General features: G+C 43.1%; 1 protein-coding gene across 1 annotated transcript in view; it reads right to left on the reverse strand.

Moving 5' to 3' along the window:
* hydin (HYDIN axonemal central pair apparatus protein) overlaps positions 1 to 24675 on the reverse strand; it is a 977428-nt gene that overhangs the window by 274877 nt on the left and 677876 nt on the right. The window contains exons 47-50 of the mRNA XM_063066586.1: positions 16847 to 17062; positions 15108 to 15316; positions 6142 to 6324; positions 451 to 570 (exon numbers count right to left, since the gene is read on the reverse strand). Coding sequence (XP_062922656.1) covers positions 451 to 570; positions 6142 to 6324; positions 15108 to 15316; positions 16847 to 17062 — 728 coding nt within the window. The remainder of the gene's footprint in view (positions 1 to 450; positions 571 to 6141; positions 6325 to 15107; positions 15317 to 16846; positions 17063 to 24675) is intronic.

Raw genomic sequence — 24675 nt, forward strand, 5'->3', positions numbered from 1 at the left:
TTCTTCAGAATCAACACATGCAGCTAATAAAAATTTGAAATAAAACCCAATGCTTAATGTTGAATGTCTTTTTTTTAACTCTCCTTTTGTATAAATACGGAGATGGAGACTACACTTTAATTCCTGGAGATACTGAGATAATCCTGATATCCGATGTGCATGATGATTGCCCACCATATTTGTTCATGCCTTTACAGGTGAAATCCAAATTAGGGGGGGGGGATTGTACTCCTAGAAAACAGTGCCCATCACCATTTTCCATAATGTAAAGCTGCATCATTTGCACATGCTTCAAGAAATGCAAAAAGAGAAAAAACTGTGGTGATTTATTCAGACAGATTCCATTAGAATCTTTGCACACTGAATCCATTTTTGCACACTGATTTTTGAATTCTATAAGGACAAATTTCCATGACCCAAACACCTGTAAGATGGTTTTCCTGTACTTGCCTTTCCCTAGTGATTCCACAGAGCAAAGGTCCAAACTGAAACACCCCTGTGCTCATAACGTACTTCTTCCGAGGGATTTCCTGCTGTTTCAAACTCTTTGTCCGATGTCTGAACACCACTCTAGAAAATCAAGTTAAAAGAATAAACAAAGGGTAGGACACCCAGCAAGTAAATAGGGAAGAACATTGTCCAAGGGTCTGATATCAAAAATAATAGTGGCCAGCTTCAGGTTTACCTCACTCACATCACAGATCAGGAATCAGTGGGAAGAAGCTAGCTGGATTCCTAGTTACAGGACTCTGGATATGGTCATGAAATATAAGCCCAAGAAAATGGTGTATAAAACCATTGATTCTTGAGGTAAGGTAGCTGCACAAAATTTAGGAAAATTGAAAATGCTGGAAATCTCAAAATATAATCAGAAAATGCTGGAAATACACAATGGGCCAGGCAGCACCTGAAGGAAAAGAAAAAAGTCAATAATCTTCAACCGCAACAATTGACTCTGTTTCTCTTCCCACAGATGCAACCTGACCTAGTGAGTATCATTCACCATTATGCCAATCAAAACATACAAAAACTACTAGAGCTAGTTGAACTATTAAACATTGATAAGTGAAAGGTTTTAATTAATTTTAAAAGCTTTAAAATTTTAAATATTTCAAATAACTTAAAGCATTCAATTTCAAAGTCATAGAAACTTAACCCTCATGGGGAACACCCCTTTTGCATGCTCCATTCTCATCAGCCATGCACACTTCACTGTACATTTCCTTGTAAGTGTGATAACTAAATCTGAATTGGTATTCTGACTACTGCACTGCCGCTGCGATTACCTGAGACCAGCACCTGCCATACCTGCCCGAAGTCTGGAGAAGTAAAATGGTGAAAAACCACATCTGGAGAATCCTGGTTTTGGTGTGTGCCTTCAAAGAAACTGTCATCAGCTGGAACAACAGCTAGCCAAGTGATGTTCAGCACAGGACACTCATCATGCTTCCTAGCAAACATCAGGAATTCCAGGAGCATCCATGATGTTTAGCTAATGGCAGGCTTTAAGGAAAACTGTGTGGACAGAGTGATTGGCAATCCAGTTATATCTGTGGGACCACTTCCTGGATATGTGCACTATTAGCCAGGCTTTAAGGGAATTTCACAGTATGGTGGAAGAACATAATATGTCATCCTGATTCTGTACTGGCTAGCATATGGCAGTGTGATGGATCCCCCAATCCTGTTAGTATGCTCCACCATTCATTAAGAGAGTGGTTGACGTCCTACCTCATTGTCATTTTCCATCACGGAGTCCTTTAATGAGACATATTCACTACAGGCAGAAGAGAGGAAGGGGAAAGGAGCTGTCAACATTTCAGGTGGAGACCCTACATCAGGACTGAGTTTCTCCACCAGACTTAGTTGAGCCATATTCACAGATATATGGACTGCTAAATATGTATAGGTTTTCTTCAGGTGCTCTGGTTTCCTCCAACAGTCCAAAGACATACCAGGTACTTTAATTCTCCCACTACTTGGGTGAGGTTAAATCAGTGTGGCTCAAAAGGCCAGAAGTACCTATCTGTAGTGCATCGCTAAATAAAACAAAAATAAGTACTGCTAAATTCCTTTTGCTTATTCCAAGTGTTCGTTTCCTTTCACTTTCAAAATGCTTACTAATTTTGCTGGCTTCTGTTTCAACCATTACATCTCTCCCTCTGTAACATTGCTCAGTGTTTTAGTATTTGACAAACAGTAGGAGGGTGCTCATTTAGTAGAATTCATTGCCATAGAGGATTGTGGATATTAAGTTATTGTTTGTATTTAAGACAGAGATGGATAGGTTCTTGATTGCTTAAAATGACAGTAAGTACAATTGAAGTAATGAATGAATCTACAACAAGTTCAGTTCAAAGTAAATTTATTATCAAAGTATGCACATCTCCAATTACTACCTTGAGAGTCATCTTCTTGCAGCCATTCACAGTAGAACAAAGAAATACAATAGAATCAATGAAAAACTACACACACAGACTAACAAACAACCAATGTGCAAAAGACCAACTATGCAAATACAAAAATACAAATAATAATTTGAAAATTCAATAATATTCAGAGCATTAATTGTAGTCCTTAAAAGTGAGTCCATATATTTTGGAATCAGTTCATTGTTGAAGATACTGAAGTTATCCACATTGGATAACATTCTTAATTCATATAAGAATAAATTGGATAGGTACATGGATGGGAGAGGTCTGGAGGGTTATGGACTGGATGCAGGTCAATGGGACTAGCGGAATAATGTTTCAGCACAAACTAGAAGGGCCGCATGGCCTGATTTCTGTGCTGTAGTGTTCTATGGTTCTATGGTTTAGGAGCCTGATGGTTGAAGGGTAATAACTGTACCTGAACCTAGTGGTGTGGGACCCAAGGCTCCTGTACTTCCTCCCCAATGGCAACTGAGAAGAGAACATGGCCCGCACAGCGGGGGTCCGTGATGATGGATGCTGCTTCCTGCTGACAGTGCTCCTTGTAGATGTGCTCAATGGTGGGGTGGCTTTTCTTGTGATGGACTGGGCTGTATCCACTACCTTTGTAGCCTTTTCTGTTCAAAGGCAATGGTATTTCCATACTAGGTGTGCATCTACTATGCAACTATAAAAGTTTGTCAAAGTTATAGATGACAAGCTGAACATGTGTAAACTTCTAAGAAAATAGAGGTGCTGCTGTGCCTTCTTTGTAAATAGCATTTGCATGCTGGACCAAGAACAGGTCCTCTGAAATGATAACACCAATACATTTAAACTTTCTGCCTCCTTCTATCTCTGATCCCCTGATGAGTAATGGCTTATGGACCTCTGGTTTCTTCCTCCTGTAATCAACAACCAGCTCTTTGGTCTTGCTGACATTGAGTGAGAAGTTCTTGTTGTGGCACCACTCAGCCAGATTTTCAATCTCCCTCCGATTTGCCGATTCATCACCACCTTTGATTCGGCCAAAAGCAGTTGTATCGTCAGCAAACTTGAATATGGCATTGGAGCTGTATTTAGCCTCATGGTCATAAGTATAAAGAGAGTAGAGCAGGGCCTAAGCACACCGCTTTGTGGTGCAGCTATGCTGATGGTGCTTGTAGCAGAGATGCTGTCTGCCAATCCATACTAACTGGGATCTGCTAGTGAAGAAATAGAGGATCTAGTTGCATAATAAATAACTGAAGTCTATGTCTTGAAGAATATTGATTCGTTTTGAGGGGATTATAGTATTGGAAGCCAAGCAGTAGTCAATGAAGAGCATGAAGTATGCATCTTCGCTGTCCTGATGTTCCAGGGTTGGGTAAAGAGCCAGTGAGATAGCATCTGCTGTGGACCTGTTGTGACAGTAGGCAGATTGGAATGGATCAAAGTTACTCCTCAGGCAGGAGTTGATATGTTTCATGATCAACCTCTCAAAGAACTTCATCATAGTACCTCAGACTGTCAAAGCAAGAGGTTAAAGACATCAGGAAACACTCCAGCTAGTTGAATAGCTCAAGTCATTATTATTCAACCAAGTACATCGTCCAGGCCAGATACTTTCTGTGGGTTCACCCTCATAAAGAATGCCCTGACATTGGCCTTAGAGACCGAAATCACAGTGGGGCTTGTGGGAGGTTGTGGAGATCCCCCCATATTCTGTTGGTCCAACTAAGCATAAAAGGCATTCAGCTCATCCGGGAATAAAACCTTGTTGCCACACATGTCAGTTGGTTTTGCTTTGCAGAAAGTGATAGCAATCAAGCATTCTTCTGTGATTCAAGTTTGATCCAGAATTGCGACTTCACCTGTGAGATCTCTTTCCGGAGGTTGTGTCTTTCTTGATTGTCAGACCTGAATGTCACCAATCTAGGCCTCAGCAGATTGCAGATCTCTTGGTTCATTCAGGGTTGCTTTTTGTGGAGACACACTCATCAGCAGTGTCTTTATAAAGTCCATGACAATTGTGCTGTATTCATTCAGGTCCTCTGATGAGTCCTTGAACATGGCCCAGTCCACTGACTTAAATCAATCTGGTAGCTGCTCCTCTGCCTCGTGCAACCACCGATTTGCTGTCCTCACCTCTGATGCATTGCTCTTTCGCCTCTGCCTCCATACAAGTCCAGCATCCGATGGGGAGAAGGCAGGAGAATAGGTTTGAGAGAAAAATTCAGCCATGATTGAGTGCAGAGTAGATTCAATGGGTGAAATGGTCTAATTCGGCTCCTCTATCTTCTGGTCTAAAGAGAGCTTAACCTCATAACCAACACCAAAAAATTCTCTGTGATAGTATTGTTCTGGGACCATTGAGCTGTTAGCCTCCCAAATTGTTCAGGCTCTACTTCCTGAGAACTGGTCTCATTTCCCCACAGGTCTCCAGTCCTACCTCCTGCTCCAGTTCTCCAGACACACATCCTTCTGTTATCCTAAATTTGCACTCACCAGCATGTATCCAGAGATCAGACCTTGCTCATTCCCACCTCCTAGAATTCTGCCTTTGACTGGATTGTACCATAGAATGGTTTTGCCACAGGAGCTGGACATTTTGCCCATGAGGACTATGGTACACCCCTTTCTAACTCTGGTGTTGGCACATTATGGAGTATGAGTTCTGGCCATTTGCACTCCTCCCTATACCGATCATCAGCAACAGTGCAGGACTGGCAGAGGCCTTGGCTAAAAAAATGTACACATCTGCATTTGGTAAACCTCCCAGAAGCACTCACAGAGACTACTAGGAAGATTCTCACCATACAGAAAGCAAGAGCTGAGCTGAACACAAATCAGCCCACAGAATTAGTAAGTTGAAGCTGGCTGCAGCTAAAGAGCTTCAAAAATGTTAAATAAATCTAAATCAACAATTTTAATGCAAATAACAAAAAATTCAAAAACAAAGACATTAATTAAATATACATATAAAATATACATATATACATTAATTAAATATACATATATACATATAAAACATTTATAAAATGTATAAAGCACTTCCTAATCATATACACACACTTTATCGTACAATCTATGTACATAAGCTATCTTATGTATTTATATTTATTGTGTTTTTCAAAATTATTATTATTGTGTTCTTTAACTTTTGTGTTTATTTTTGTGCTGCATCAGATCCAGTGTAACAATTAGTTGGTCCTTTTTACAGGTGTATGGGAAATGATATTAAACAATCTTGAATACTTCCAAGCACTTGTAAACAAATTTGAATGCTTTAAAAAAAGTTAAGGTAACAAACTGTAAGAGTTTTAAAAATGTTGAAAAGATTTACAAAAGCACTTGAGGATAATAAGCTCTCTCTATATTTTTCAAAATTGCCAACATCTGAGCTGAACTTTTTGTAGATGTTCCATTCAGACGATGATGAGAACACTCCTTGTTCACCTCAGGCCTTAGATTCAATGGTGTGTAGAATACTGTACTCAGACCAACTCTCCCTCCTCTGCAGCAGTGGCAAAACACAGTTTGGTATCCAGTGCCAAGTTTCTGACAATAACTTTATGAGATCACTAAAGACACCCCACAAGCTTAATGTTTCCTTCCTTCCAACACCAAAATATTTCCATTTGCTTTCAGTTCAGAAGAGCTACTGAATTAAACAATTCATGCAATTATCATCACACGAATTAGGATCAGCATCCCCATAGCATTCAGCTTCAGTTTTTTAGAAACCCACCTGGGATCCTGGCTTATAGTTGGGAAGGTACAGATTCCTCTGCAGTAGAGCTTGTAGCACCTTTGTGTTCCCACAAGTTCAAAGTTCAGGGTTTGGTCAAATGTCCCACATACCACTGAACTGAAATTCACTTGTAAGGTAACCTCCTCACCAGGTTGCACGATCCAGCGGTAAGGAGGGGCTCTGTGGGGAAGATCAAAAGAATGATTTTAAAAAACGTTCACTGAGGTCAGATGAATAAAAGCAGAAGTTATGGGTCAACACTTATCTTTATTTTACTTAGAGATACAGCAAGGAACAGACCTTTCCAGTTCAGCAAACCACTGATTAACCCTAGCCTAATCACAGGACAATTTACAATGCCCAGTGAACCTACTAAATGTTATATCTTTGAACCGTGGGAGGAAATTGGAACACCCAGAGAAAACTCATGCACACATGGGAAAGAATGTACAAACTCGCTTACAGAGGACACAGGAACTGAACTCCCAACTCCGATGCCTTGAGCTGTAATAGCGTAGCATTAACCGCTACAGTACTATGGTGCTTTCGGCTGGACAGAAAAGTTCTTTTTGGAATTTCCTGACCAAAGACCAGGGAGAAAAGGGTCCTTCAATTTCTATAAAACAAGACAAAGAATTTTCCAAATATGACCTAATCACTGAGGGCAATAATTATCTATTGCAACAGATCTGTAAAATTAAGCATGGGGAAAAACCACGTGTCATACAAATTCGTTCATCCATTACACTTAACTGGTCTAACTCAGCATTCAACTCAAATTTGCTGTCACGATCATGGGCTTGAGTAAATATGTTGGTTTCATCTTCTTCAAATAGACTATAACTTGTTTGACATTCACGTTCCCAGTTTAACAAAACCATAAAAAGCTTTGAGTAATCTTTTCCATGAGTTGCTCTAGGATGTTCTTGCTGAGTTACCTGTATGAACCATTCCTTTCAACATGTGATGACTATTCCACAGTGTGTCAGTCAGCTTTAGCAGCCTGATGCAGTGACCATGAAAGAACACTGATGTATAAAACACGGAACAGAGACAGGCCCTTTGTCTGTCCACTGAGTCTGTACCAACTATGATCTCACTTGTAACTCTCGGTTCAGCTAGCAGCCTAATCCAGGGGAAGACAGCCCTTGGCCCAGCCAAACTTAAGAAACCTTGTTTGGGTGGATGCTGCGCAATGTGTTCCCTGTTACAAATCAGTACCATGAAATAACAAACAATACACAATATGCAATTAAACAACTGAGCTTTATAATTCTTAATTTGACTCTATGATTAGTAAAGAAACAAAAAAGAAGAAAAGGGCCCATTCACATGAAACAGTCTTACGCACAATGTTGGAGCTCATGATTCAGTCCACTGGTTTCCCGTCGACCTCCTCCAAGCGCAGCCGACCCTCGGACCCTTAATACAAGTCTACTTCGTCCAGTGGTCTACCAACTCCCTCCATTTGCGTCTTCTCTCCTCATCTGTCCCTGGCAAAAGGCCGTGAAATCCCTTCTCTCAGACCCACAAGAAAGAACAACATTCCTCTCATTGGATAGCCCCACATTCCAAAGCCCTGTTAACCCTAGTCATAATCCAAACATTGCTGCTACAGACAAACCATTGCATTAGCAATGAAATATAATAAACAGTTTAAATATTCCTTCACTCTCTTCCAACTTTAAAGCAAAACTCCATGAGCTATTATCACTAGAGGAAATATCCTCTGCCATCTCTGCATTGCAGTCTGGTAAATCTCCTGGACCTGATGGGTTTTCTGCAGAATTCTATGAATCATTTTCTTCACTGCTTTCATCCCAATTATTTTTAGTTCTATCTGATTCATTTAAACATGGTAAGTTGCCAGCATCATTTAACAAGGCATGTATCATTCTTTTAGCCAAAAAAAGGTAAAGATCCAATAGAATATTCTTCGTATAGGTCGATTTCTTGGTTTAATGTCGATGTTAAAATTTTGGCTAAAATTTTGGCTCGTAGATTAGAGAACAGTGTACCTTCTACTATTTCTGAAGATCAAACTGGTTTTATTAAAAATCGCCTTCCCTTTTTTAATATACGGCACTTATTTAATATCTTATATTCACCCTTAATTGGGACTCCTGAATGTGTTATTTCTCTTGATGCGGAGAAAGAGTTCGATCGTGTGGAATGGAATTACCTTTTTGCGGTGTTAGAAAAATTTGATTTTGGATGAATTTTTATGACATGGATTCAATTGTTATATTCATGTCCCACTGCTTCTGTTTTGACCAACTCACAGCAATCCCAGTCTTTTAGTCTTAAACGTGGCACCCGTCCCCTACTTTTTGATTTGGCTATAGAGCCACTGGTGATTGCATTTCGTAGCTGTGCTGAATTGATGGGGATTTGGAGGGGAGGTGTTGAGCATAAAGTTTCCCTTTATGCCGATGATCTTTTACTATTTATATCAAACCCAACTACCTCCTTACCCCCAATGTTTTCACTTCTTAATAAATTCAGTCAGCTTTCCGGTTATAAACTTAATTTACACAAGAGCAAACTCTTTCCAATCAATAGAGAAGCACAAGCATTAGTATTTCATGGCCTACCTTTTAAAGTAGTTAATAATCAATTCACTTACCTTGATATTACAGTAACAAGGAACTTTAAGAACTTTTTTTGAGAAAATTTTGCCAATCTCCTAAATTCTATAAAACAGAATCTGACACCGTGCTCACCCTTGTCCATGTCTCTGGTAGGTCGAATTAATGTTATTAAAATATATATCCTTCCTAAATTTTTGTATTTTTTTACAGTAATTACCAATTTTTATTTCTAAAGCTTTTTTTGATGCGTTAGATACTATTATTTCATCCTATCTATGGAAGGGCAACCGTTCCAGACTTAATAAAGCTCACCTTCAAAAATCTAAAAAGGAACGTGGTATGGCCCCGCCTAATCTTCATTTATATTATTGGGCAGCCAATATTTGTTGTCTTATTTTTTGGTCTTTCTTCCATAATCAGTCTGACTGCTCAAAATGGGTGGCAATGGAGTTGAATTCTAGTAAGGATCTTTCCATTTCTGCACTTCTTGGTTCTGCACATCCTTGTCAATTGCCTGGACTAATTGTTAATCCTCTTTTTGGACATACTCTGAGAATACGGGCTCAGTTCAGAAAATATAATAGCCTTCATGGTTTCTCTCTCTCTCTAGCCCTATTTTACACGATCATCTTTCCCTACCTTCTATGCGGAATTCAACATTTCACGATTAGTACAGAAAAGGTATGAGGCCTTTTCAAAGGTAATCGTTCTGCAACTTTTCAACAACTGTCTGTACTCATTTCTTTAGATATCTTCAAATTAGACATTTCATTAACCCTAAAATATCAAACTTTCCTGAGATGCCTGAGAAAAACGTTGTGGACCTGCTTCTTTGTATTAATCCATTGGGTAAAGGTTTAATATCTGCTATTTGGGATAAGTTAGTGATCTTGAGGTTCGATAAAATTAGAACTGCCTGGGAGCATGATTTAAATATTTCCTTATCTGATGCAGTTTGGGATTCAATTCTTAAGTCAGCTAACTCAACCTCTTTATTGCTCACCACTGCCTTTTGCAATTTAAGGTTGTTTTAAGGCTCATATGTCTAAAACTAAATTATCACAGTTTTACCCTGACATTAGTCCCATTTGTGATAAGTGTAAAGGGGCTGAGGCTTCTCTTATCCATATGTACTGGGCCTGTCCTAGTTTTGAGAAATTCTGGAGAGCAGTTTTTTCAATTCTATCCCATATTCTTAATTGCCACTTAGAACCTAACGCTCTGATTGCTCTTTTTGGTACATTGGGTGATGTAGGCATGCACTTGAGTCCGACTAAACGTCGAACATTATCTTTTGCCTCTGTCTTGGCTAGACGGTTAGCTCTTCTTAGGTGGAAAGATGCTGCCCCACCCACTCACGCTCAATGGCTTAGTGATATTATGTCCTGCTGGACCTTGAAAAGATTCATTATTCACTTCTTAATTTGGACATAAAGTTTCATAAGGTGTGGGGACCTTTTCGTGAATATTTTCATAATTCCTCTTTAGATTAAGTTTATCCTTTTTTTTGTACTACAATCCCTCACTTCCAGCTTTTTTTCCCTGTAAGTTTTACGGTTTTTTGTTGTGAATTACGTTATAGTTTTGGTAGTCGGCATTATATTTTCTTTTTTTATATATATTTACAGCTCTGTGGGGTTGAATGCTCTGATTAATTTTTCTTTTATACATAGAAATGGATGGCCTGGGGTTTTATAGTGGGAGGGTGGGGAGGACACTAATTTTATATGATTTTATTTTGGGTGCTTTTTCCTTATTGTTAGGAATTATATACTGGACACGTTTGTTTTGCACTGTATAAATCTCCATCTTGTTGATGTTTTTTTTTCTGCCACTGTATTGTAGAAACGCATAAAAAATTAATTTAAAAAAAAGAAGCTCCCAATTGATCCACCGCTCAATCCTGCCTCTCATTTCCCTCTGCCTTAACCGTGATGGCAAACTGATGCATGGCCTTCACCCCCGGGGCAGGAGCGCTCTCCCACTCCTCGTCCCTATCCAGTCCCTCATGCGCCCGTTGGGACAAAACATCAGCATCAATGTTCCTGCTTCGCGGCCAGTACTTCAGGCTGAAATCACACGCAGACAACGCTGCCAACCACCGATGGCCTGTGACATCCAGTTTCGCCGAAGTCAGGATATAAGTTAGGGGGATGTTGTTCGTTCTCACCTCATACTTGGCCCCTTAGAGGTAGTCACTCAGCTTATCTACCACCGCCCATTTCAACGCCAGAAATTCCAACTTGTGCGTGGGATAGTTTATCCTCAGAGGATGACAGACTCCGGCTGACAAACGCAACGGGTCTCAACCTGGTGCCCTAATGCTGACACAGGATGCCCCCGAAGCCCTCTCGGCTGGCATCCATATGCAGTACATATGGCAATCAAGGGTCCGCAAAAGCCAGCACCGGTGCCAGGGTCAGCAGCTCCTTCAGTGACTGAAAGACCTCCTCACATTTTGCATCCCACTTCAGTCCAGAGTGTTCCAACGGGCTAAGATACTCTCCATTCTCCTGTCCTTTTTCCCCTTCCCTTTCTTCCCCAAGGGCAGGTAACTGCGCAGAAGCTGGTTTAACAGATGATTTACTTTCGCATAGCCTTTCACGAACCTCTGATATTAATCACAGAACCCAAGGAACGAACGCAGAGCGCTCTCAGTCTGGGGTCTTGGCCAAGTGGTCACCGTCTCGATATTAGCTGGATCTCTAGGTACCCCATCCCATGAGAATATGTACCCAACATAGCTAACAGACGTTTGTTTGAACTGGGACTTGTCCAGGAAAAGTTTTAACCCTTCAGCTTTCAGGCAGCCCAACACCTTCAGCAGCCTCACTCATGTTCTTCCAAGGTGGATCCAAACACTATGAGGTCATCCAGATACACTAAAACTTCAAGCAAGTTCATCTCCCCCACCGTCTTCTCCATGACCCACTGAAAAGTTGCAGGGGCTCTCGATATGCCCTGGGGCATCCTTTCAAACTGGAAAAGCCCCAGGGGGCATATAAATGCTGTCTTCTCTTTGTCAGCCTCATTCATGGGGATCTGGTAATATCCATTCTTCAAATCCAGCACTCTGAACCACTTTGCACCACTCAGACAGGCCAGCACGTCTTTGTTCCATGGAACCGTATACTGGTCAGGGACAGTGCACCTGTTCAGAGTCCTATAGTCCACACACATGCATACCTTCCCATTCTTCTTCCGGGCCACTACTACTGGGGATGCACAGGGACTTTGGGACTCAATAATGATCCCAGTATCCTTCAACTTACACAAATGCGGCTGCACGTTTTCCACGTCTGCAGGGGCCAGTTGGCGCAACCTCTCCAGTGTCCTTGGTCACCGGGATAGTGTGACGAGTGCTCTTGGAACAACCCACATCAAACTCGTCAGTGGAAAAGACACCTTCCAGTTTCAACATCTTCTCTACCAACCTCCTCTTCCAATCCGCAGGCACTGGGGAGTCCCCGAAGTTGAATAACTCAGCTGTCAACTTTCCCCCCTTTTCCAATAGTTTCTCCCTGGCTTATCTCACAGGGACACTAGACATTACTGTCACTGGGAACTGGTGCGCCAGGGGCATCCCCCGCTTGAAGATGACCACCCTATTCTTAGTGTTCCTGACAATCACTGCCATCCTGCTCACCTGTACAACTGAGGGCTTTGGTAGTTCGGGCTTCACCAGTACCCCAGCAGGAAATCCTGACTCCCCCGTGTGGTCTGCCGGAGTATCCACTAAGAGGGCTTCGCCCTCAGGCACTCCAGGAAAATTGGGGGTCCCCATCACTCTCGCTGCATCCCCAGGCCATACCACCATTGGCTTCAACTGGGTGAAAAACACGGTCACTCGTCTAAATTCAGTATCCAGCCTAATGCAGCCACGCACTTCCTCAAAAGCAGCTCGAAACACTGGGTGCACGGACAGTGTTCTCAGAAAGCTCTCGCCAGCCTTCTCCTTGCAGGCCCCCATGAGCTTCCTCACAAGAGGGGTGTTGGTCCCCACCAGAATTGAAACGCCGCCCTTCTCAACAGGGTCCAGACAAACCAAGACGAATGTATCCAGGACCTCAGACACTCCCACATCGGCTTGCGAGAACTCCAGTTTCACTGAGAAATAACCGTCGAATGGATAATCACTGGCACTAAGCCCCCAGAACTCCAGTGCCCCATCTGGTGTCAATGGTAAGTGCTTCAGATACCGGTTGTAAAACGAACGGTACAACAACGTGACCTGCGATCCGGTGTCGAGGATGGCTTTAGCATAAATACCCTCTATTCATAGCGACACACTGGAGCATGATCCCAATAAACCTTCAGGAATTGGGCCCTTTGCTTTCGGGGATTCCTTGGTATATTGCTGGGGACGTGCTCCCCCACCAGGCCGTTCCGTCACTGGGTCTCCTCTAAGTTTTCTCAACATCTCTCTCTACTGAACTACCCAGGGGCTCACTCTCTTTCTGGCGTGACACCTGCTGCCAGCAGCCCTCTGCATTGTTCGTCCCCTTGGGGAATCCACTCTCCTGTCAGCTCCATCATATGGGGGGGCGGGGGAGGTCACACCCGCTGATAACAGCCGACGTACCTCCATTCTTAACTCTGCCACAATCTCCTCTACCGCTCCCCAGGGTAGGCTATCTTTGGTCACTTCACCACAGGGGACTACTACCGAGGACTGTACCCTGCTGACGGAGGCCTCCCACGCCTCCACCACATTCTCCTCTTCCCGTACCTCTCTGATCAGCTCAACAAAAGATGGAAGGAGTGCGTCTTTTGACTCTGTTAGAGACCCCAAGCAATCATGTCATGGGACTGGGCGCCCTTGGCTATTTGGTCCAATCTTAACTGATCCACCTCAGCTGCCTGAATGACCCCTCTGTGCTGCAAGTAATTTAATTGCCTCTCTAGCCGAAAAATATAAGCAAAAAGCTTCTGCCCCTTCTCCTGACGCATGTTCTGAAACCCACCATGAGCTCCAGCGGGCTTCCTCTCGGGCCAAAAGCATTGTCCAGTGCTTGAATATATGTGACTGACAGCTGTCGCTACGGGATACCGCAACCTGGCGGCTCTCACGTCAGCGGCCTGCCCACTCAAACTCTCAACCAATCTCTGTTGTTTTACATCATCAGAGAACTGCCACTCATCTAGCAACTGAGGGGTCTGCTCCACCCAAGTCTCACACTCCTCCTCCCCTTTAGGAGCGGGCATTATTCCAGAGAATAGGTGGAGCCTACCAAGCTGGCACCTTGAACCCAGGCATTTTTCCATTTATTCACCAGAGAGGTAAGGGCAGATACTAACTCAGAATTCTCACTCTTCACCGGGGGACGTGGACCAATTAGACATTCCAAATCCAACTACTCCTTCTCCTCACTCCTCAGAAATGATAGAACCCTGTTTTGAAATCTCCACCCCCAGCTACCACTATGTCAGCGCTAGTCTACATTAAAACAAGAGCTGAGTCCACCATTTTGTCAAACCTCCGCTCCACAATCGCAACTTTAACAGTACTTAACAGGCGAATTAACAATTCATCTGGAGTACGAATATCTACCCCATTGGTTCAAAGCTCAGCATCCAATGAAATCAATCCCGAATGAAGCCCCCACAATTGTAACTCTTGGTTCAGCTAGCGACTTAATCTAGGGGAAGATAGCCCTCAGCCCAGACAAACTTAAGAAATCTGGTGTGGGTGGATGCTGCGCAATGTGTTCCCTGTTACAAATCAGTACCACGAAATAACAAACAGTACACAATATGCAATTAAACAGCTGAGCTTTACAATTCTTAATTTGACTATATGGTTAATAAAGAAACAAAAAAAAAGAAAAAGGCCCACCCACATGAAACAGTCTTATGCACAACGTTGGAGCTCACAGTTCAGTCCACTGGTTTCCCGTCAACCTCCTCCGAGTGTAACCGACCCTCAGACCCTTGCTCCAAGTCCACTCTGTCCGGTGGTCTACCAACTCCCTCCATTTGCGTCTTCTCTTCTCATCAGTCCCCGTGAAATCCCTTCTCCCAGATCATAAGGAAGAACAACATCCCTCTCATTGGATGGACAAACATTCCAAAGCCCCGTTACCTTTAGTCATAGCCCAAACATTGCTGCTACAGAGAAACCATTACATTAACAGTGAAACCTTACAGCACATTACACACTCTACTCTAAGCAGGCTGGTGAACCTATAGAGCAGTCCAGAGCATAATGAGGGAAAAAAAAAATAAATTAAGATTAAATGGATGAAATTAACTTTGTGCAAATAACTCTCATCCAATGAAATTTGCATTCTATAACAGTTTTTGGCTTAGGTGCGGTACATTACCAATACAAATCTCTGCAGTGTGACGCCCTTCAGTGCAAGTACAGCTTACCGGACTGCTGTGCTCTCCTCTTTGGCTGTTACTTCAATTCCACTGCCGTGGTCAACGTCCGACAGAGGTGAAGGTGCACCAACAACTGAAGAGCGAGAATCACGCCGGCCCTTCCGGTGGCCACCAGATCGGCGTTTATCACGGTCCACCTCAGCTTTCTCTATTTTGTCTTTCTTTGATCTCCCTTTCTGCTGAACCGCTGCTTCTTCCTGGTGAGAAACAGGACAACTGTCTACAAAACTCAGAAAGGCAAACTTGCATTGCTACGTCACCTTTCTTAAGCCAGAAAGTGGTGAATCTGTGCAATTCATTGCCACAGGCAGTTGTGGAGGCCAATCATTGGTATATTTAAAACTGGACTTAAGATAGATTCTTGATTAGTCAGTGGCATGGAGATATGGGGAGAAGGCAGGGGATAGACTCTGAGTAGGAAAAAGGAAATGGATCAACCATGATGAAGCAGCAGAGCAGACTCAATGGTTCTGCTCCTATAACTTATGGTCTTTCATTAGCTCAGAACATCCAAATCATTGTGCAGTCGTTGAAGTACAACTCAAGCACAGCCACACAAAATGCTGTAAGCTGGCCATGTTCTAACTGCTTCCGTTTACTCACTGACCAGATAACCTATTTATCCAATCAGAGATAAACTCCTTCTCCAGCTTTGCAAATTATTGAACTTTCTTGCAGTCTTCTGATGAAGGATATTTAATTTGAAGCATTAACTGTGTTTTACTTCCCACAGATGCAGCTTGACCTGCTGAGTTTTTCCAGCATTTTCTGTTTTGTTTTGATTTCTGGCACCTACAACCTGTTTCTTGATATCTGAAGTGTACTGCAGCACATCAGGCAATTTGTGTGTGCCAAACGGCAGAGGGATGCTTCTCCCTTGGCACTTTCCCCGGTAATCACAGGAGGTATAACACCTGCCCCTACATCTCCCCACTCCCCACTATCCAGAGTCCTCCGCAACACTTCCAGCTGAGGCAAACACTCATAAGCATCTACTCTGGCCTTATTTATTGCATCGTGTGCTCCCAATATGGCCTCTACATTAGTGAGACTGGATACAGACTGTGTGACCACTTCACCAAGCAACTTCACTCCACCCACATGGCCATCCAGATCTCCTAATTGCCAGCCATTTTAATTCCCCTCCCCATTCCCACACCAGCGTTTCTGTCCTGGGCCTTCTCCACTGAGTGAGGCTAAACAAAAGCAAGAGGAACAGCATCATTTCCTTGGCTGCATGAAGACTGAATTCTCCAATTTCCACACACACCTCCATTGATACTAGCTGACCCACTGAGTTCCTCCAGTTTTTCGCTTATTACTCCAGCAAAGGCAATCTTTTGTGTCTCCAGCAAAAGCATACTAACTAGGTGGCCTGGCTTTGAGGATAAAAGCTAAAAAGCACACCAAGGAAACCCATTGTGCCCTAAGGATGGTGAAATAGAACCTTCTATGTCTATTGAGGAAATAGAGACAACTTGGGTTTAAATCTCATCTGAGTGACTGTACCTCCAGAGTAACTCGTCATACTGCACTGCTAGGATCAGCCTAGGTCATGTGTTCAGAGGTCCAAAGCATGGCTCAAAGCCATGAACATAGCTTACCAGTCCAGACCTATACTCTAATATTGTCTTACCTTGATAACTGCGATCACCAGTTCAGATCTATACAATGTCTAACCTTAACCACCGGGGGTGTCAGTTCAGACCAATACTCCAATGTCTTACCTTAATCACTGGAACCATCGGTTCAGGATCTTGTTCAGACTCTTTCTTGTCTTCAAATAACAAATGTTGTTCTTCTGTCTTAAATGAAAGTGAGAAGTGGCTCAGCACATCCTGCGCTGAACTGGGCCTCCGTTCTACAGGGTACTTCACCACTGAAAACAAGGCAGCTGGTGGAATAGGGGGACCACCCAGACCCAAGCCTAAACTGTCTAGAATCTACACAAGAAAAAAACAATGTGAAATGAATAATTATCAAGAAGGAAGTAAAATATTCATTCATTAGGCTTGAACAATACACTTTTTCCTCATTTAAAGTGCAAGAGGCAACTTCAATGATAGACCATTAGTAAGAGAAGCACAAACAAGAGATATGGCTGCAAAAATAAGGGGTTGGTAATTTAAATCTGAGGAGTGGAGAAATTTCTTCTCTCAGAGCAGAGTATATCTCTGGAATTCTCTGCCCCTGAGGGTGACAGAGAATATGCATAAGCCACGATGTGAGAAAGGCTTGCAGGGCGATGCGGGCTACTGCTATTTCTTGTTTCCTCTTACTTTATAGAAATGAGGACATTGTCATCCTCTTTTCCTTGCTGTGAGTGATACAGGACACTATCTTTCTCCCTCTATGATCACACTTACTGGCAACTCATAGAACAGGAGTCAGCTTTCTGCTTTTATCCTGTGTGACTTTGAAAGGCAGAGGAAATGAAGCTAGATTGTGTGTTTTTTTTCAGGTCTCCCTCTGTTTTCTCATCATATAGCTGGCAGGACCTCCCCCTAACCCTCTGATGCATCACCAATTTATCTGCATCTGTGTGTGATTCTGCTCAGGTGGTCGTTGCCACTGGAGGTATGGAGACAATGACTGCAATCAGGACTGGCAAACCTGACTGTCCATTTCTCAGATGGGAAACTGAGCAGAACAATGCCACTACCATTTCCTTCAGGATCAGCCTGCACCAAATCACCTCTGATTTTCTTTTAAAGTCAGTGGTAATTGTGAGATCAGTAATCAATGTGCAATTGACTCGATCCAATTCACCATCACCAGTGCATTTCTTTTGATGTCAAGCTCCCGACTTCTCATCTCAGTCCAACTGCTCAGTAGCAGCATTCAAAAGTACAGCATACACTGCTCTTACCAGATTGTCTCAATCCCATCTCCCTCAACTCCACCATGGCCCCTAAACTGTCAATATGCCTGGTAGGCTTAAACCATTATCACCACAAATTCTGCTCTGTGTCCATCAACTTCATCTCTCTCTAAGGTGCTGTGAGAGGTTGGATTCAGCTGGTCAGGGCCTCACTGGCACATTTAATTCAGCTCTGAACGATACACCTGAGCTCAGTAAGGTGGCTTAGTTCTACTGTAACTCAACTATCCAATGCCTCAGCTCATCCACAGGTAAAACCCTCAGCTATAACCTTCAACACAGTCCAGTCTACCCTCCTCATTCTAGATTTAGTAAATGACATCCAAAACACTTTTGCCTGTGCTCTGATATGTATTGCCCCATTCTCCCCAACCTTCCTAACCTCCCCAATCAAAGAATATCTCACTTTTAAAGTTCTTATTTTCTAATCTCTTCAAGGTGCGACTCTTCCCCATTATTGGTCATCCTCTTGATCACTCCTGATTTCTCAGCATTGACAGCTGTACCTTTAGCGTCCTCAGTTCAGGATTCCTTAGAGAAACTTTGTAGCCTCTATATCTCTCTAATCTCCTTTACAACAGGACTCAGTATTATCATTCCAGTTAAGTCAGTATTAAATGTACGTTGCTGTTGTTTTGTTGCTTGTTGTGTTTTTGTTGCCTTGCCAAACACTGCAGTCACACTATGATAGCCCCAAAACATGTGACAATACCTGCGGGCTGTGTCCATCACTTCCCTAGGTTGCGCCAGTTAACATAAACCATGTATTTCACTGAATGTTTCAGTGTACAGTATGAGTGGTAAATAAATCTGAATATACCCCAATATGACAATGTATTTCACTGAATGTTTCAGTGTACAGTATGAGTGGTAAATAAATCTGAATATACCCCAACATGACAATGTACTTCACTGAAAGTTTCAGTGTACAGTATGAGTGGTAAATAAATCTGAATATACCCCAACATGACAATGTACTTCACTGGATGTTTCAATGCACAGTATGAGTGGTAAATAAATCTGAATCTGAATCTGATTATACCCCAGCATGTCAAATAAAGCAAAGGAATATTTTGCAATTATCCTCACAAACAAAAAGAATTCTTTGCACGAAGGGAAGGGGGTTTAGGTAAAGAGCTTAAATAGTTGGCAGGATTCAGAATGGAAAAGACACCCAGTGCACATGGAATAAATCCTGAGCTGCTGCTGCAAGAAATTAAAACGGAAGCAGTGGAGGCTGCCATTAGAGTTTCTCAGATCAACATGGATGTCGGTATGGTGCCAGTCATACTGTGCAAGTCCTTCAAGAAAAGAAGGGGAATAAACCAGGTAATGGCAGCCAACAGTGGAAGTGAAGGAAACTTTTACAGATACACTCTGGTACAAAGCTACTTTGCATTACTTGGAACGACGCAAATTTCTCAGTGACAGTCAGCTTGGATTTTTTTTTATTTAAGACAAATTGTCATCAACTAACTTGAATGAATTCTTTATGGAATTGATGGAGACAGATGACATCGATGGTTTCAAAAGACATTCGGTCAAGTATCACAAAATAGACATTGAAACAATGTTATTGGAAGCCAAAGGCACATAATCACCGATCAAGCATGGTGAAACTGGTAGGGAAAATAGGTGCAGCACAGCACGGAAAGAAGATGTAGAAGAGAAATTCCAGCCCAGGCTTAGGAAGAATTGGAGATTATAAGAAGGAGCATAAACACAACCTGTGCATGACAGAAGGCTGAGAGACAGCACAGGTCTAGGAAGGGGATTGAGCAGCATGCAAGCACAACGGCTGCAATGAGGTTCTTACACAGAGATCAAGAAAATACATACAGTTAAAGCCACAGGACATAAATAGTAGATCAAGGACCACAGCTTGGAGAGGGCATTGAGGGAAGGAAGAGCTGAACACATGTAGGGAAAAAAACAGAACTTCCCTGGATGTCGAACAGCAAAAAATATAAAAGTGGTGAAAGTGGTAATACTGAACATAAATACAACACCGCACAAAAGGAGCAAAATAGGAGGACTAAGGGACATAAACAGAGAAAGGGATAATGGTTGATCAGCAGAATGCTTCAGAAGAGGATCTTGGAGCAAAAGTAGAGAGGTGCAGGATGGTGCATCGAGGAAGGCAGGTGGAAGACAACACTGGCTAAGGCAAAACAACAGGTTCACAAAAATATAATACACCAAAGGCCCATTTTTATTGAGAACAATGCAGGAAGGATGAGGAGTGTCAGATAGCACAGATATGGACAAAGACACAACAACAACAACCCAAGAAACAACATGGTCACAACATGAGCTAACAGTAAAGCTCCCAGATTAGCCCATGGGTACTTTGCAGGTGTGTTTTGGACAACACTTCAGAGAAAGAAGCCTTAAGCCTGACACAGAGACAGCAGATAATGGGTTCAGCCATTCAGTGCTAGATCAGCATGGACCTAATAAAACTCCATTAGGTCCTATTCTTGCCTACCCAAATCTCTCAATAGTCAGGAACTCAAGACAACCTCAGACTGAATTCCTTTCCTACAGAATCAATAAAAATCTCTCTTCCTGGTCCACATCAAGTGGGAGGTGCTGATGGTTAGCTTTGCTCCCGAGACAGTGACCTTCAGCGTCTTCATTTTCCTGACTTCCCCAGGACACGGGGACAAACCTCCCTGGTTCCCCTACTCCCAGATCCCAGGGTCATATTTCTCTCTGGTGGATCTGCTGATTTCACCCATTGATGTCTTCTCCAAACCCATCTTTCCATGAAGTCCAATTTCTCCCTCAACAGTCTTTCCATTAGCCTTAGTAGAGACTCTCCTCCACTAACACCACTCTGGTTTCTTCAAATCGGCTTTCATCCCTTTGACTCTGTAAACAACTTATCACTCACAGCTTCCTGCTGCCCACTGAACCCTTTAAACCGTCATATCTATCACCCCTATTCTTCCCACGACCTGAATCCCTCCAATCAGGTATAAATATAAAATCAATCTAAAATCACAGATGAAAACAATAATGATGTTCAACATGACTTTGCTTAAACCTGTTCATCCTTCCCAATCTGCCCTCATATTTAATGCAGGAGAAGTCTCTAGTATCTTTTTTCATCTGGTAGCATCCAGAAAATTATTTCGGATAGCTTCTCTTCATGCTTGTAATGCTTCATTTACTGTAACACTTCCGCATTTCACATCTACTTGAATCATCAAGTAACATAACAACACTTTATGTACATGACATCTAGCTCGACTTCACCACAGCTCCCCTTTGTCTCCTCACCGTCTCTAAAATGTCAGAATGCCAACACTGAGTTCCCCCAACTGAATACTAGAATGATTGAAATCTATTCCTCTACCACAGACTCCACCCATCTCCCCAAGATCTGTCAGAAACAGAACGAGACCATTCATGACCTTAGTGTTTCATGTGACCTGGATATTCTTTTAGCTGATGTAAGCATGACATAACTAATATCACTTACATATTACCAGGTGACCCTGCCTTATCTAACTTAATCTGCTGAGCATTCCATTATCTCCCTTCCTTGCTTTAATCTCTATATTTAAATTCAATCAAAACTTTGAAGTTTATGTCCAGACTTGCACCCAGTACTGTTTGTTCTATTAGCCCTGAAACAGGGTTTCAAACCAAAACTTTCCGTTTCTTTGCCCTACAGATGTTGCCAAACCTGCTGAGTTCCTCCAGCAGATCGTTGCTCCAGATTCCTGCATCAGCAGTCCCGAGTAGCCCCAGTTCTACTTGCCCAGATTCCTGCATCAGCAGTCCCCTGTAGCCCCAGGTTAGTTCAAAATCAGTGGCACCCATCTCTTATTTTTTAAGTTCTTGTCCTTGCTTTCCAGAGTCAGGCCTGCACAGGCAGGATTCTCCCAGTCTCCACCCAGCTAGCAGGAATCACCTGCTGTCCGTTTCCAACTCATCACCTGCAGCCCATTTAAACCCAGCTCTCATCCGCAGTCCTTCTTCACCCACTGAATCAACCAGTTTCAAAGTTGTTCCTAATCTTCAGTTAACTTGTTGCACGTGAGTTTACCATCTGTTTTTTGACCCATGGCTTAATATTTTGCAGTTGATTACTAAAGTTATTGTTCACCATTAAACTGTCTCCGCTGCTCTGTGTTTGGATTAACCCTCCTCTACATTTCCTAACGGAATGGGTGAACCATCGATTGCCCCAGCAAAGTATGCTCACCTAAGGAAGTCATCCATCCACCTGAGCACATGATCCAGAAGCAGCAGGAAACAATTGACCATCTGCTTGCTACTCTCTTCCAACTCTCCGCTCTATACAATAACCCTGCAACAGTCAACCTCCTCCCTCTAATCTCTGGATTCCTGTACCCAAATGCTTCAATAGATCCCCAACCCGATGCCACAACTTCCTGTTCCAGTGGATCTTATAGTGTGAGCTCAAACAATCTCTGTATTCTACGGACCAAGCTAAAATTGTCTTTGTATCTCTCTCTTGACTGGGTGAGCACAGATCAAGGCAGCTGCTAACTGGGACAATGAAACCACTATTTGCAATGAATATGAGAAATTCACTGCTGGGATGCAGTGGGTTTTTGACCATCTGGCAAGTGGAAGGTGGACAGTGGATCCAATACGAGGCTCACGTTCGGTACAGGATTACATCATTGAATTCAGGACCCTTGCGGTGAAGTGCAGCTGGATCGCAGAAGCGTGCTGACCCATCGTGGTCTCTCAGAGCACTTGAAGGATGAGTTGTCTATCTTGTCAACCTCAAAAGCCCCATCACTCCGGCCCTTCAAATAGACAAGCATCTTATGGAACTACCTTCCAGGTCATGAGTCAGAACCCCAGTTCTGTTTCTAGAACAATTTCAGACCGCAGGACCTTCATCATCCATGCCTCCAGAGCTCATGTAGGTAGGGAGAGCTCGCATAACCCACAAAGACTACGAGCATCGGTGGAAAAGCAACTTGCGTGTTTACTGATCACCTATGAAGCAAATGCCGAACACAGCACCTCCAGGAAGAGTGAGGGGCCTTCTATCTGATTAAGTTCCCCCCGGTCTCTAATTACAGCACCACAGCCAACACACTTCCTCTGTCTTCTTCCACTTCCCGATGACTCTGTGCACATAGGAGACTCTTGTGGATTCCGGTGCAGCAGGCAACTTTCTAGACCAGACTCTTTGTGCTCTTGGACCCCCTACCAAGCCTATTTCTCATCCTTTCTGCATTATGGCCATTAACGGACATCCCTGGGGCCTGAGTTGTTCAGAACATGCGCGTGAGCAACGGAGAGTCCAACTAATTTCTCCTTATCAACTCACCCAACAATCCTTTCATCCAGTGTTACCCTGGCTCTCCACTCACGACTCTCACTTCGCCTGGTTACCTGGTTCACTGCTGAGTTGGGGACCTACTCACCAGACCACTGGCCTGCAACCTCAGTAGATTTCAACCCATAAATCCATGGACGGAGGAAACCCTCACCCTCACCGAACTTCCACAAATACCATGCCTTAGCCATCACCTTCAGTAAAAAGGAAACCAGTACCCTGCTGCCTCATAGATCACACGACTGCGTGATCGATCTCTTCCTAGGCACCATCACTCCCTGAGATTGTCTGATCTCCCTCTCCTCTCCTGAGATCCTAACCATGCATGACTATGTTGCCAAAGTGCCACAGCACAGGTTAATTCGACCATTTCAATCCCCAGCCGGTGCAGGATGGAGATCTCCGTCCCTGTATTATCTACTGTGGACTCAAAATATTCATCATTAAGAATCGCTATCCTCTTCCCTTGATGGACAACTCATTTGAAACACTCCACAGGGAGCAGATCTTGACCAAACTGAATCTACAAAGTGTGTACACCCTGAACTGCACTTGTCAGGGAGATGAGTGGAAGATGGGATTCATAACATCCACTGGCCACTATGAATACTTGGCGATATCTTTTGGACTTTACAACAGTCCAGTCATTATCCATGCTTTCATTTATGAGATCCTCCGAGACATGCTACACAGGTATGTGTTTGTCTACCTCAATGACATTCTCATCTTCTCCAAGGACCACAAGACCACATCTGTCATGTCCATTCAGTCCTTCAGCATCTTCTCAAAAACCAATTGTACTGCAAGTTGGAGAAATGTCATTTGCACACCCCAGCCATTTCCTTCTTGAGTTATGTTCTTTCACGCTAAATCGTAACCATAGACCCAGAAAAAGTGCGTGCAGTTGTTGAATGGCCCTGATGGTGCTCCCTCAAACAGCTACAGCACTTCATGGGCTTCTCCAACTTCTACTGCCATTTCATCAAGAAAATCACTCGCACCTCCCTGACCAAATCATCTTCTTCACTGATAACCTTGACTGCTGCTGTGAGACAGACCTTTGCGCTTAAAAGACGCTTCACCACTGCTCCCATTCTTCATCATCCGAGCCCCTATGGACCTTTTGTGGTAGAGATGAACGCACCTGACATAGGCACTGGGGTTAGGTCATCCATGCCCAGCAAGGACCAGACAGGAAGACACACTCTTGTCACCTTATCATGCATTTCTGCTCTGCACAGCACCATCATGGAGAAGGAAATGGAGCTTCTTGCCATTAAATGTGGCTTGGAGGAATGGTTACATTGGCTGATAGGAACCCAGAGCCCTTCCTGATCTGGACT

The sequence above is a fragment of the Mobula hypostoma genome, chromosome 14 (assembly GCF_963921235.1).
Source record: "Mobula hypostoma chromosome 14, sMobHyp1.1, whole genome shotgun sequence".
NCBI lineage: Eukaryota > Metazoa > Chordata > Chondrichthyes > Myliobatiformes > Myliobatidae > Mobula > Mobula hypostoma.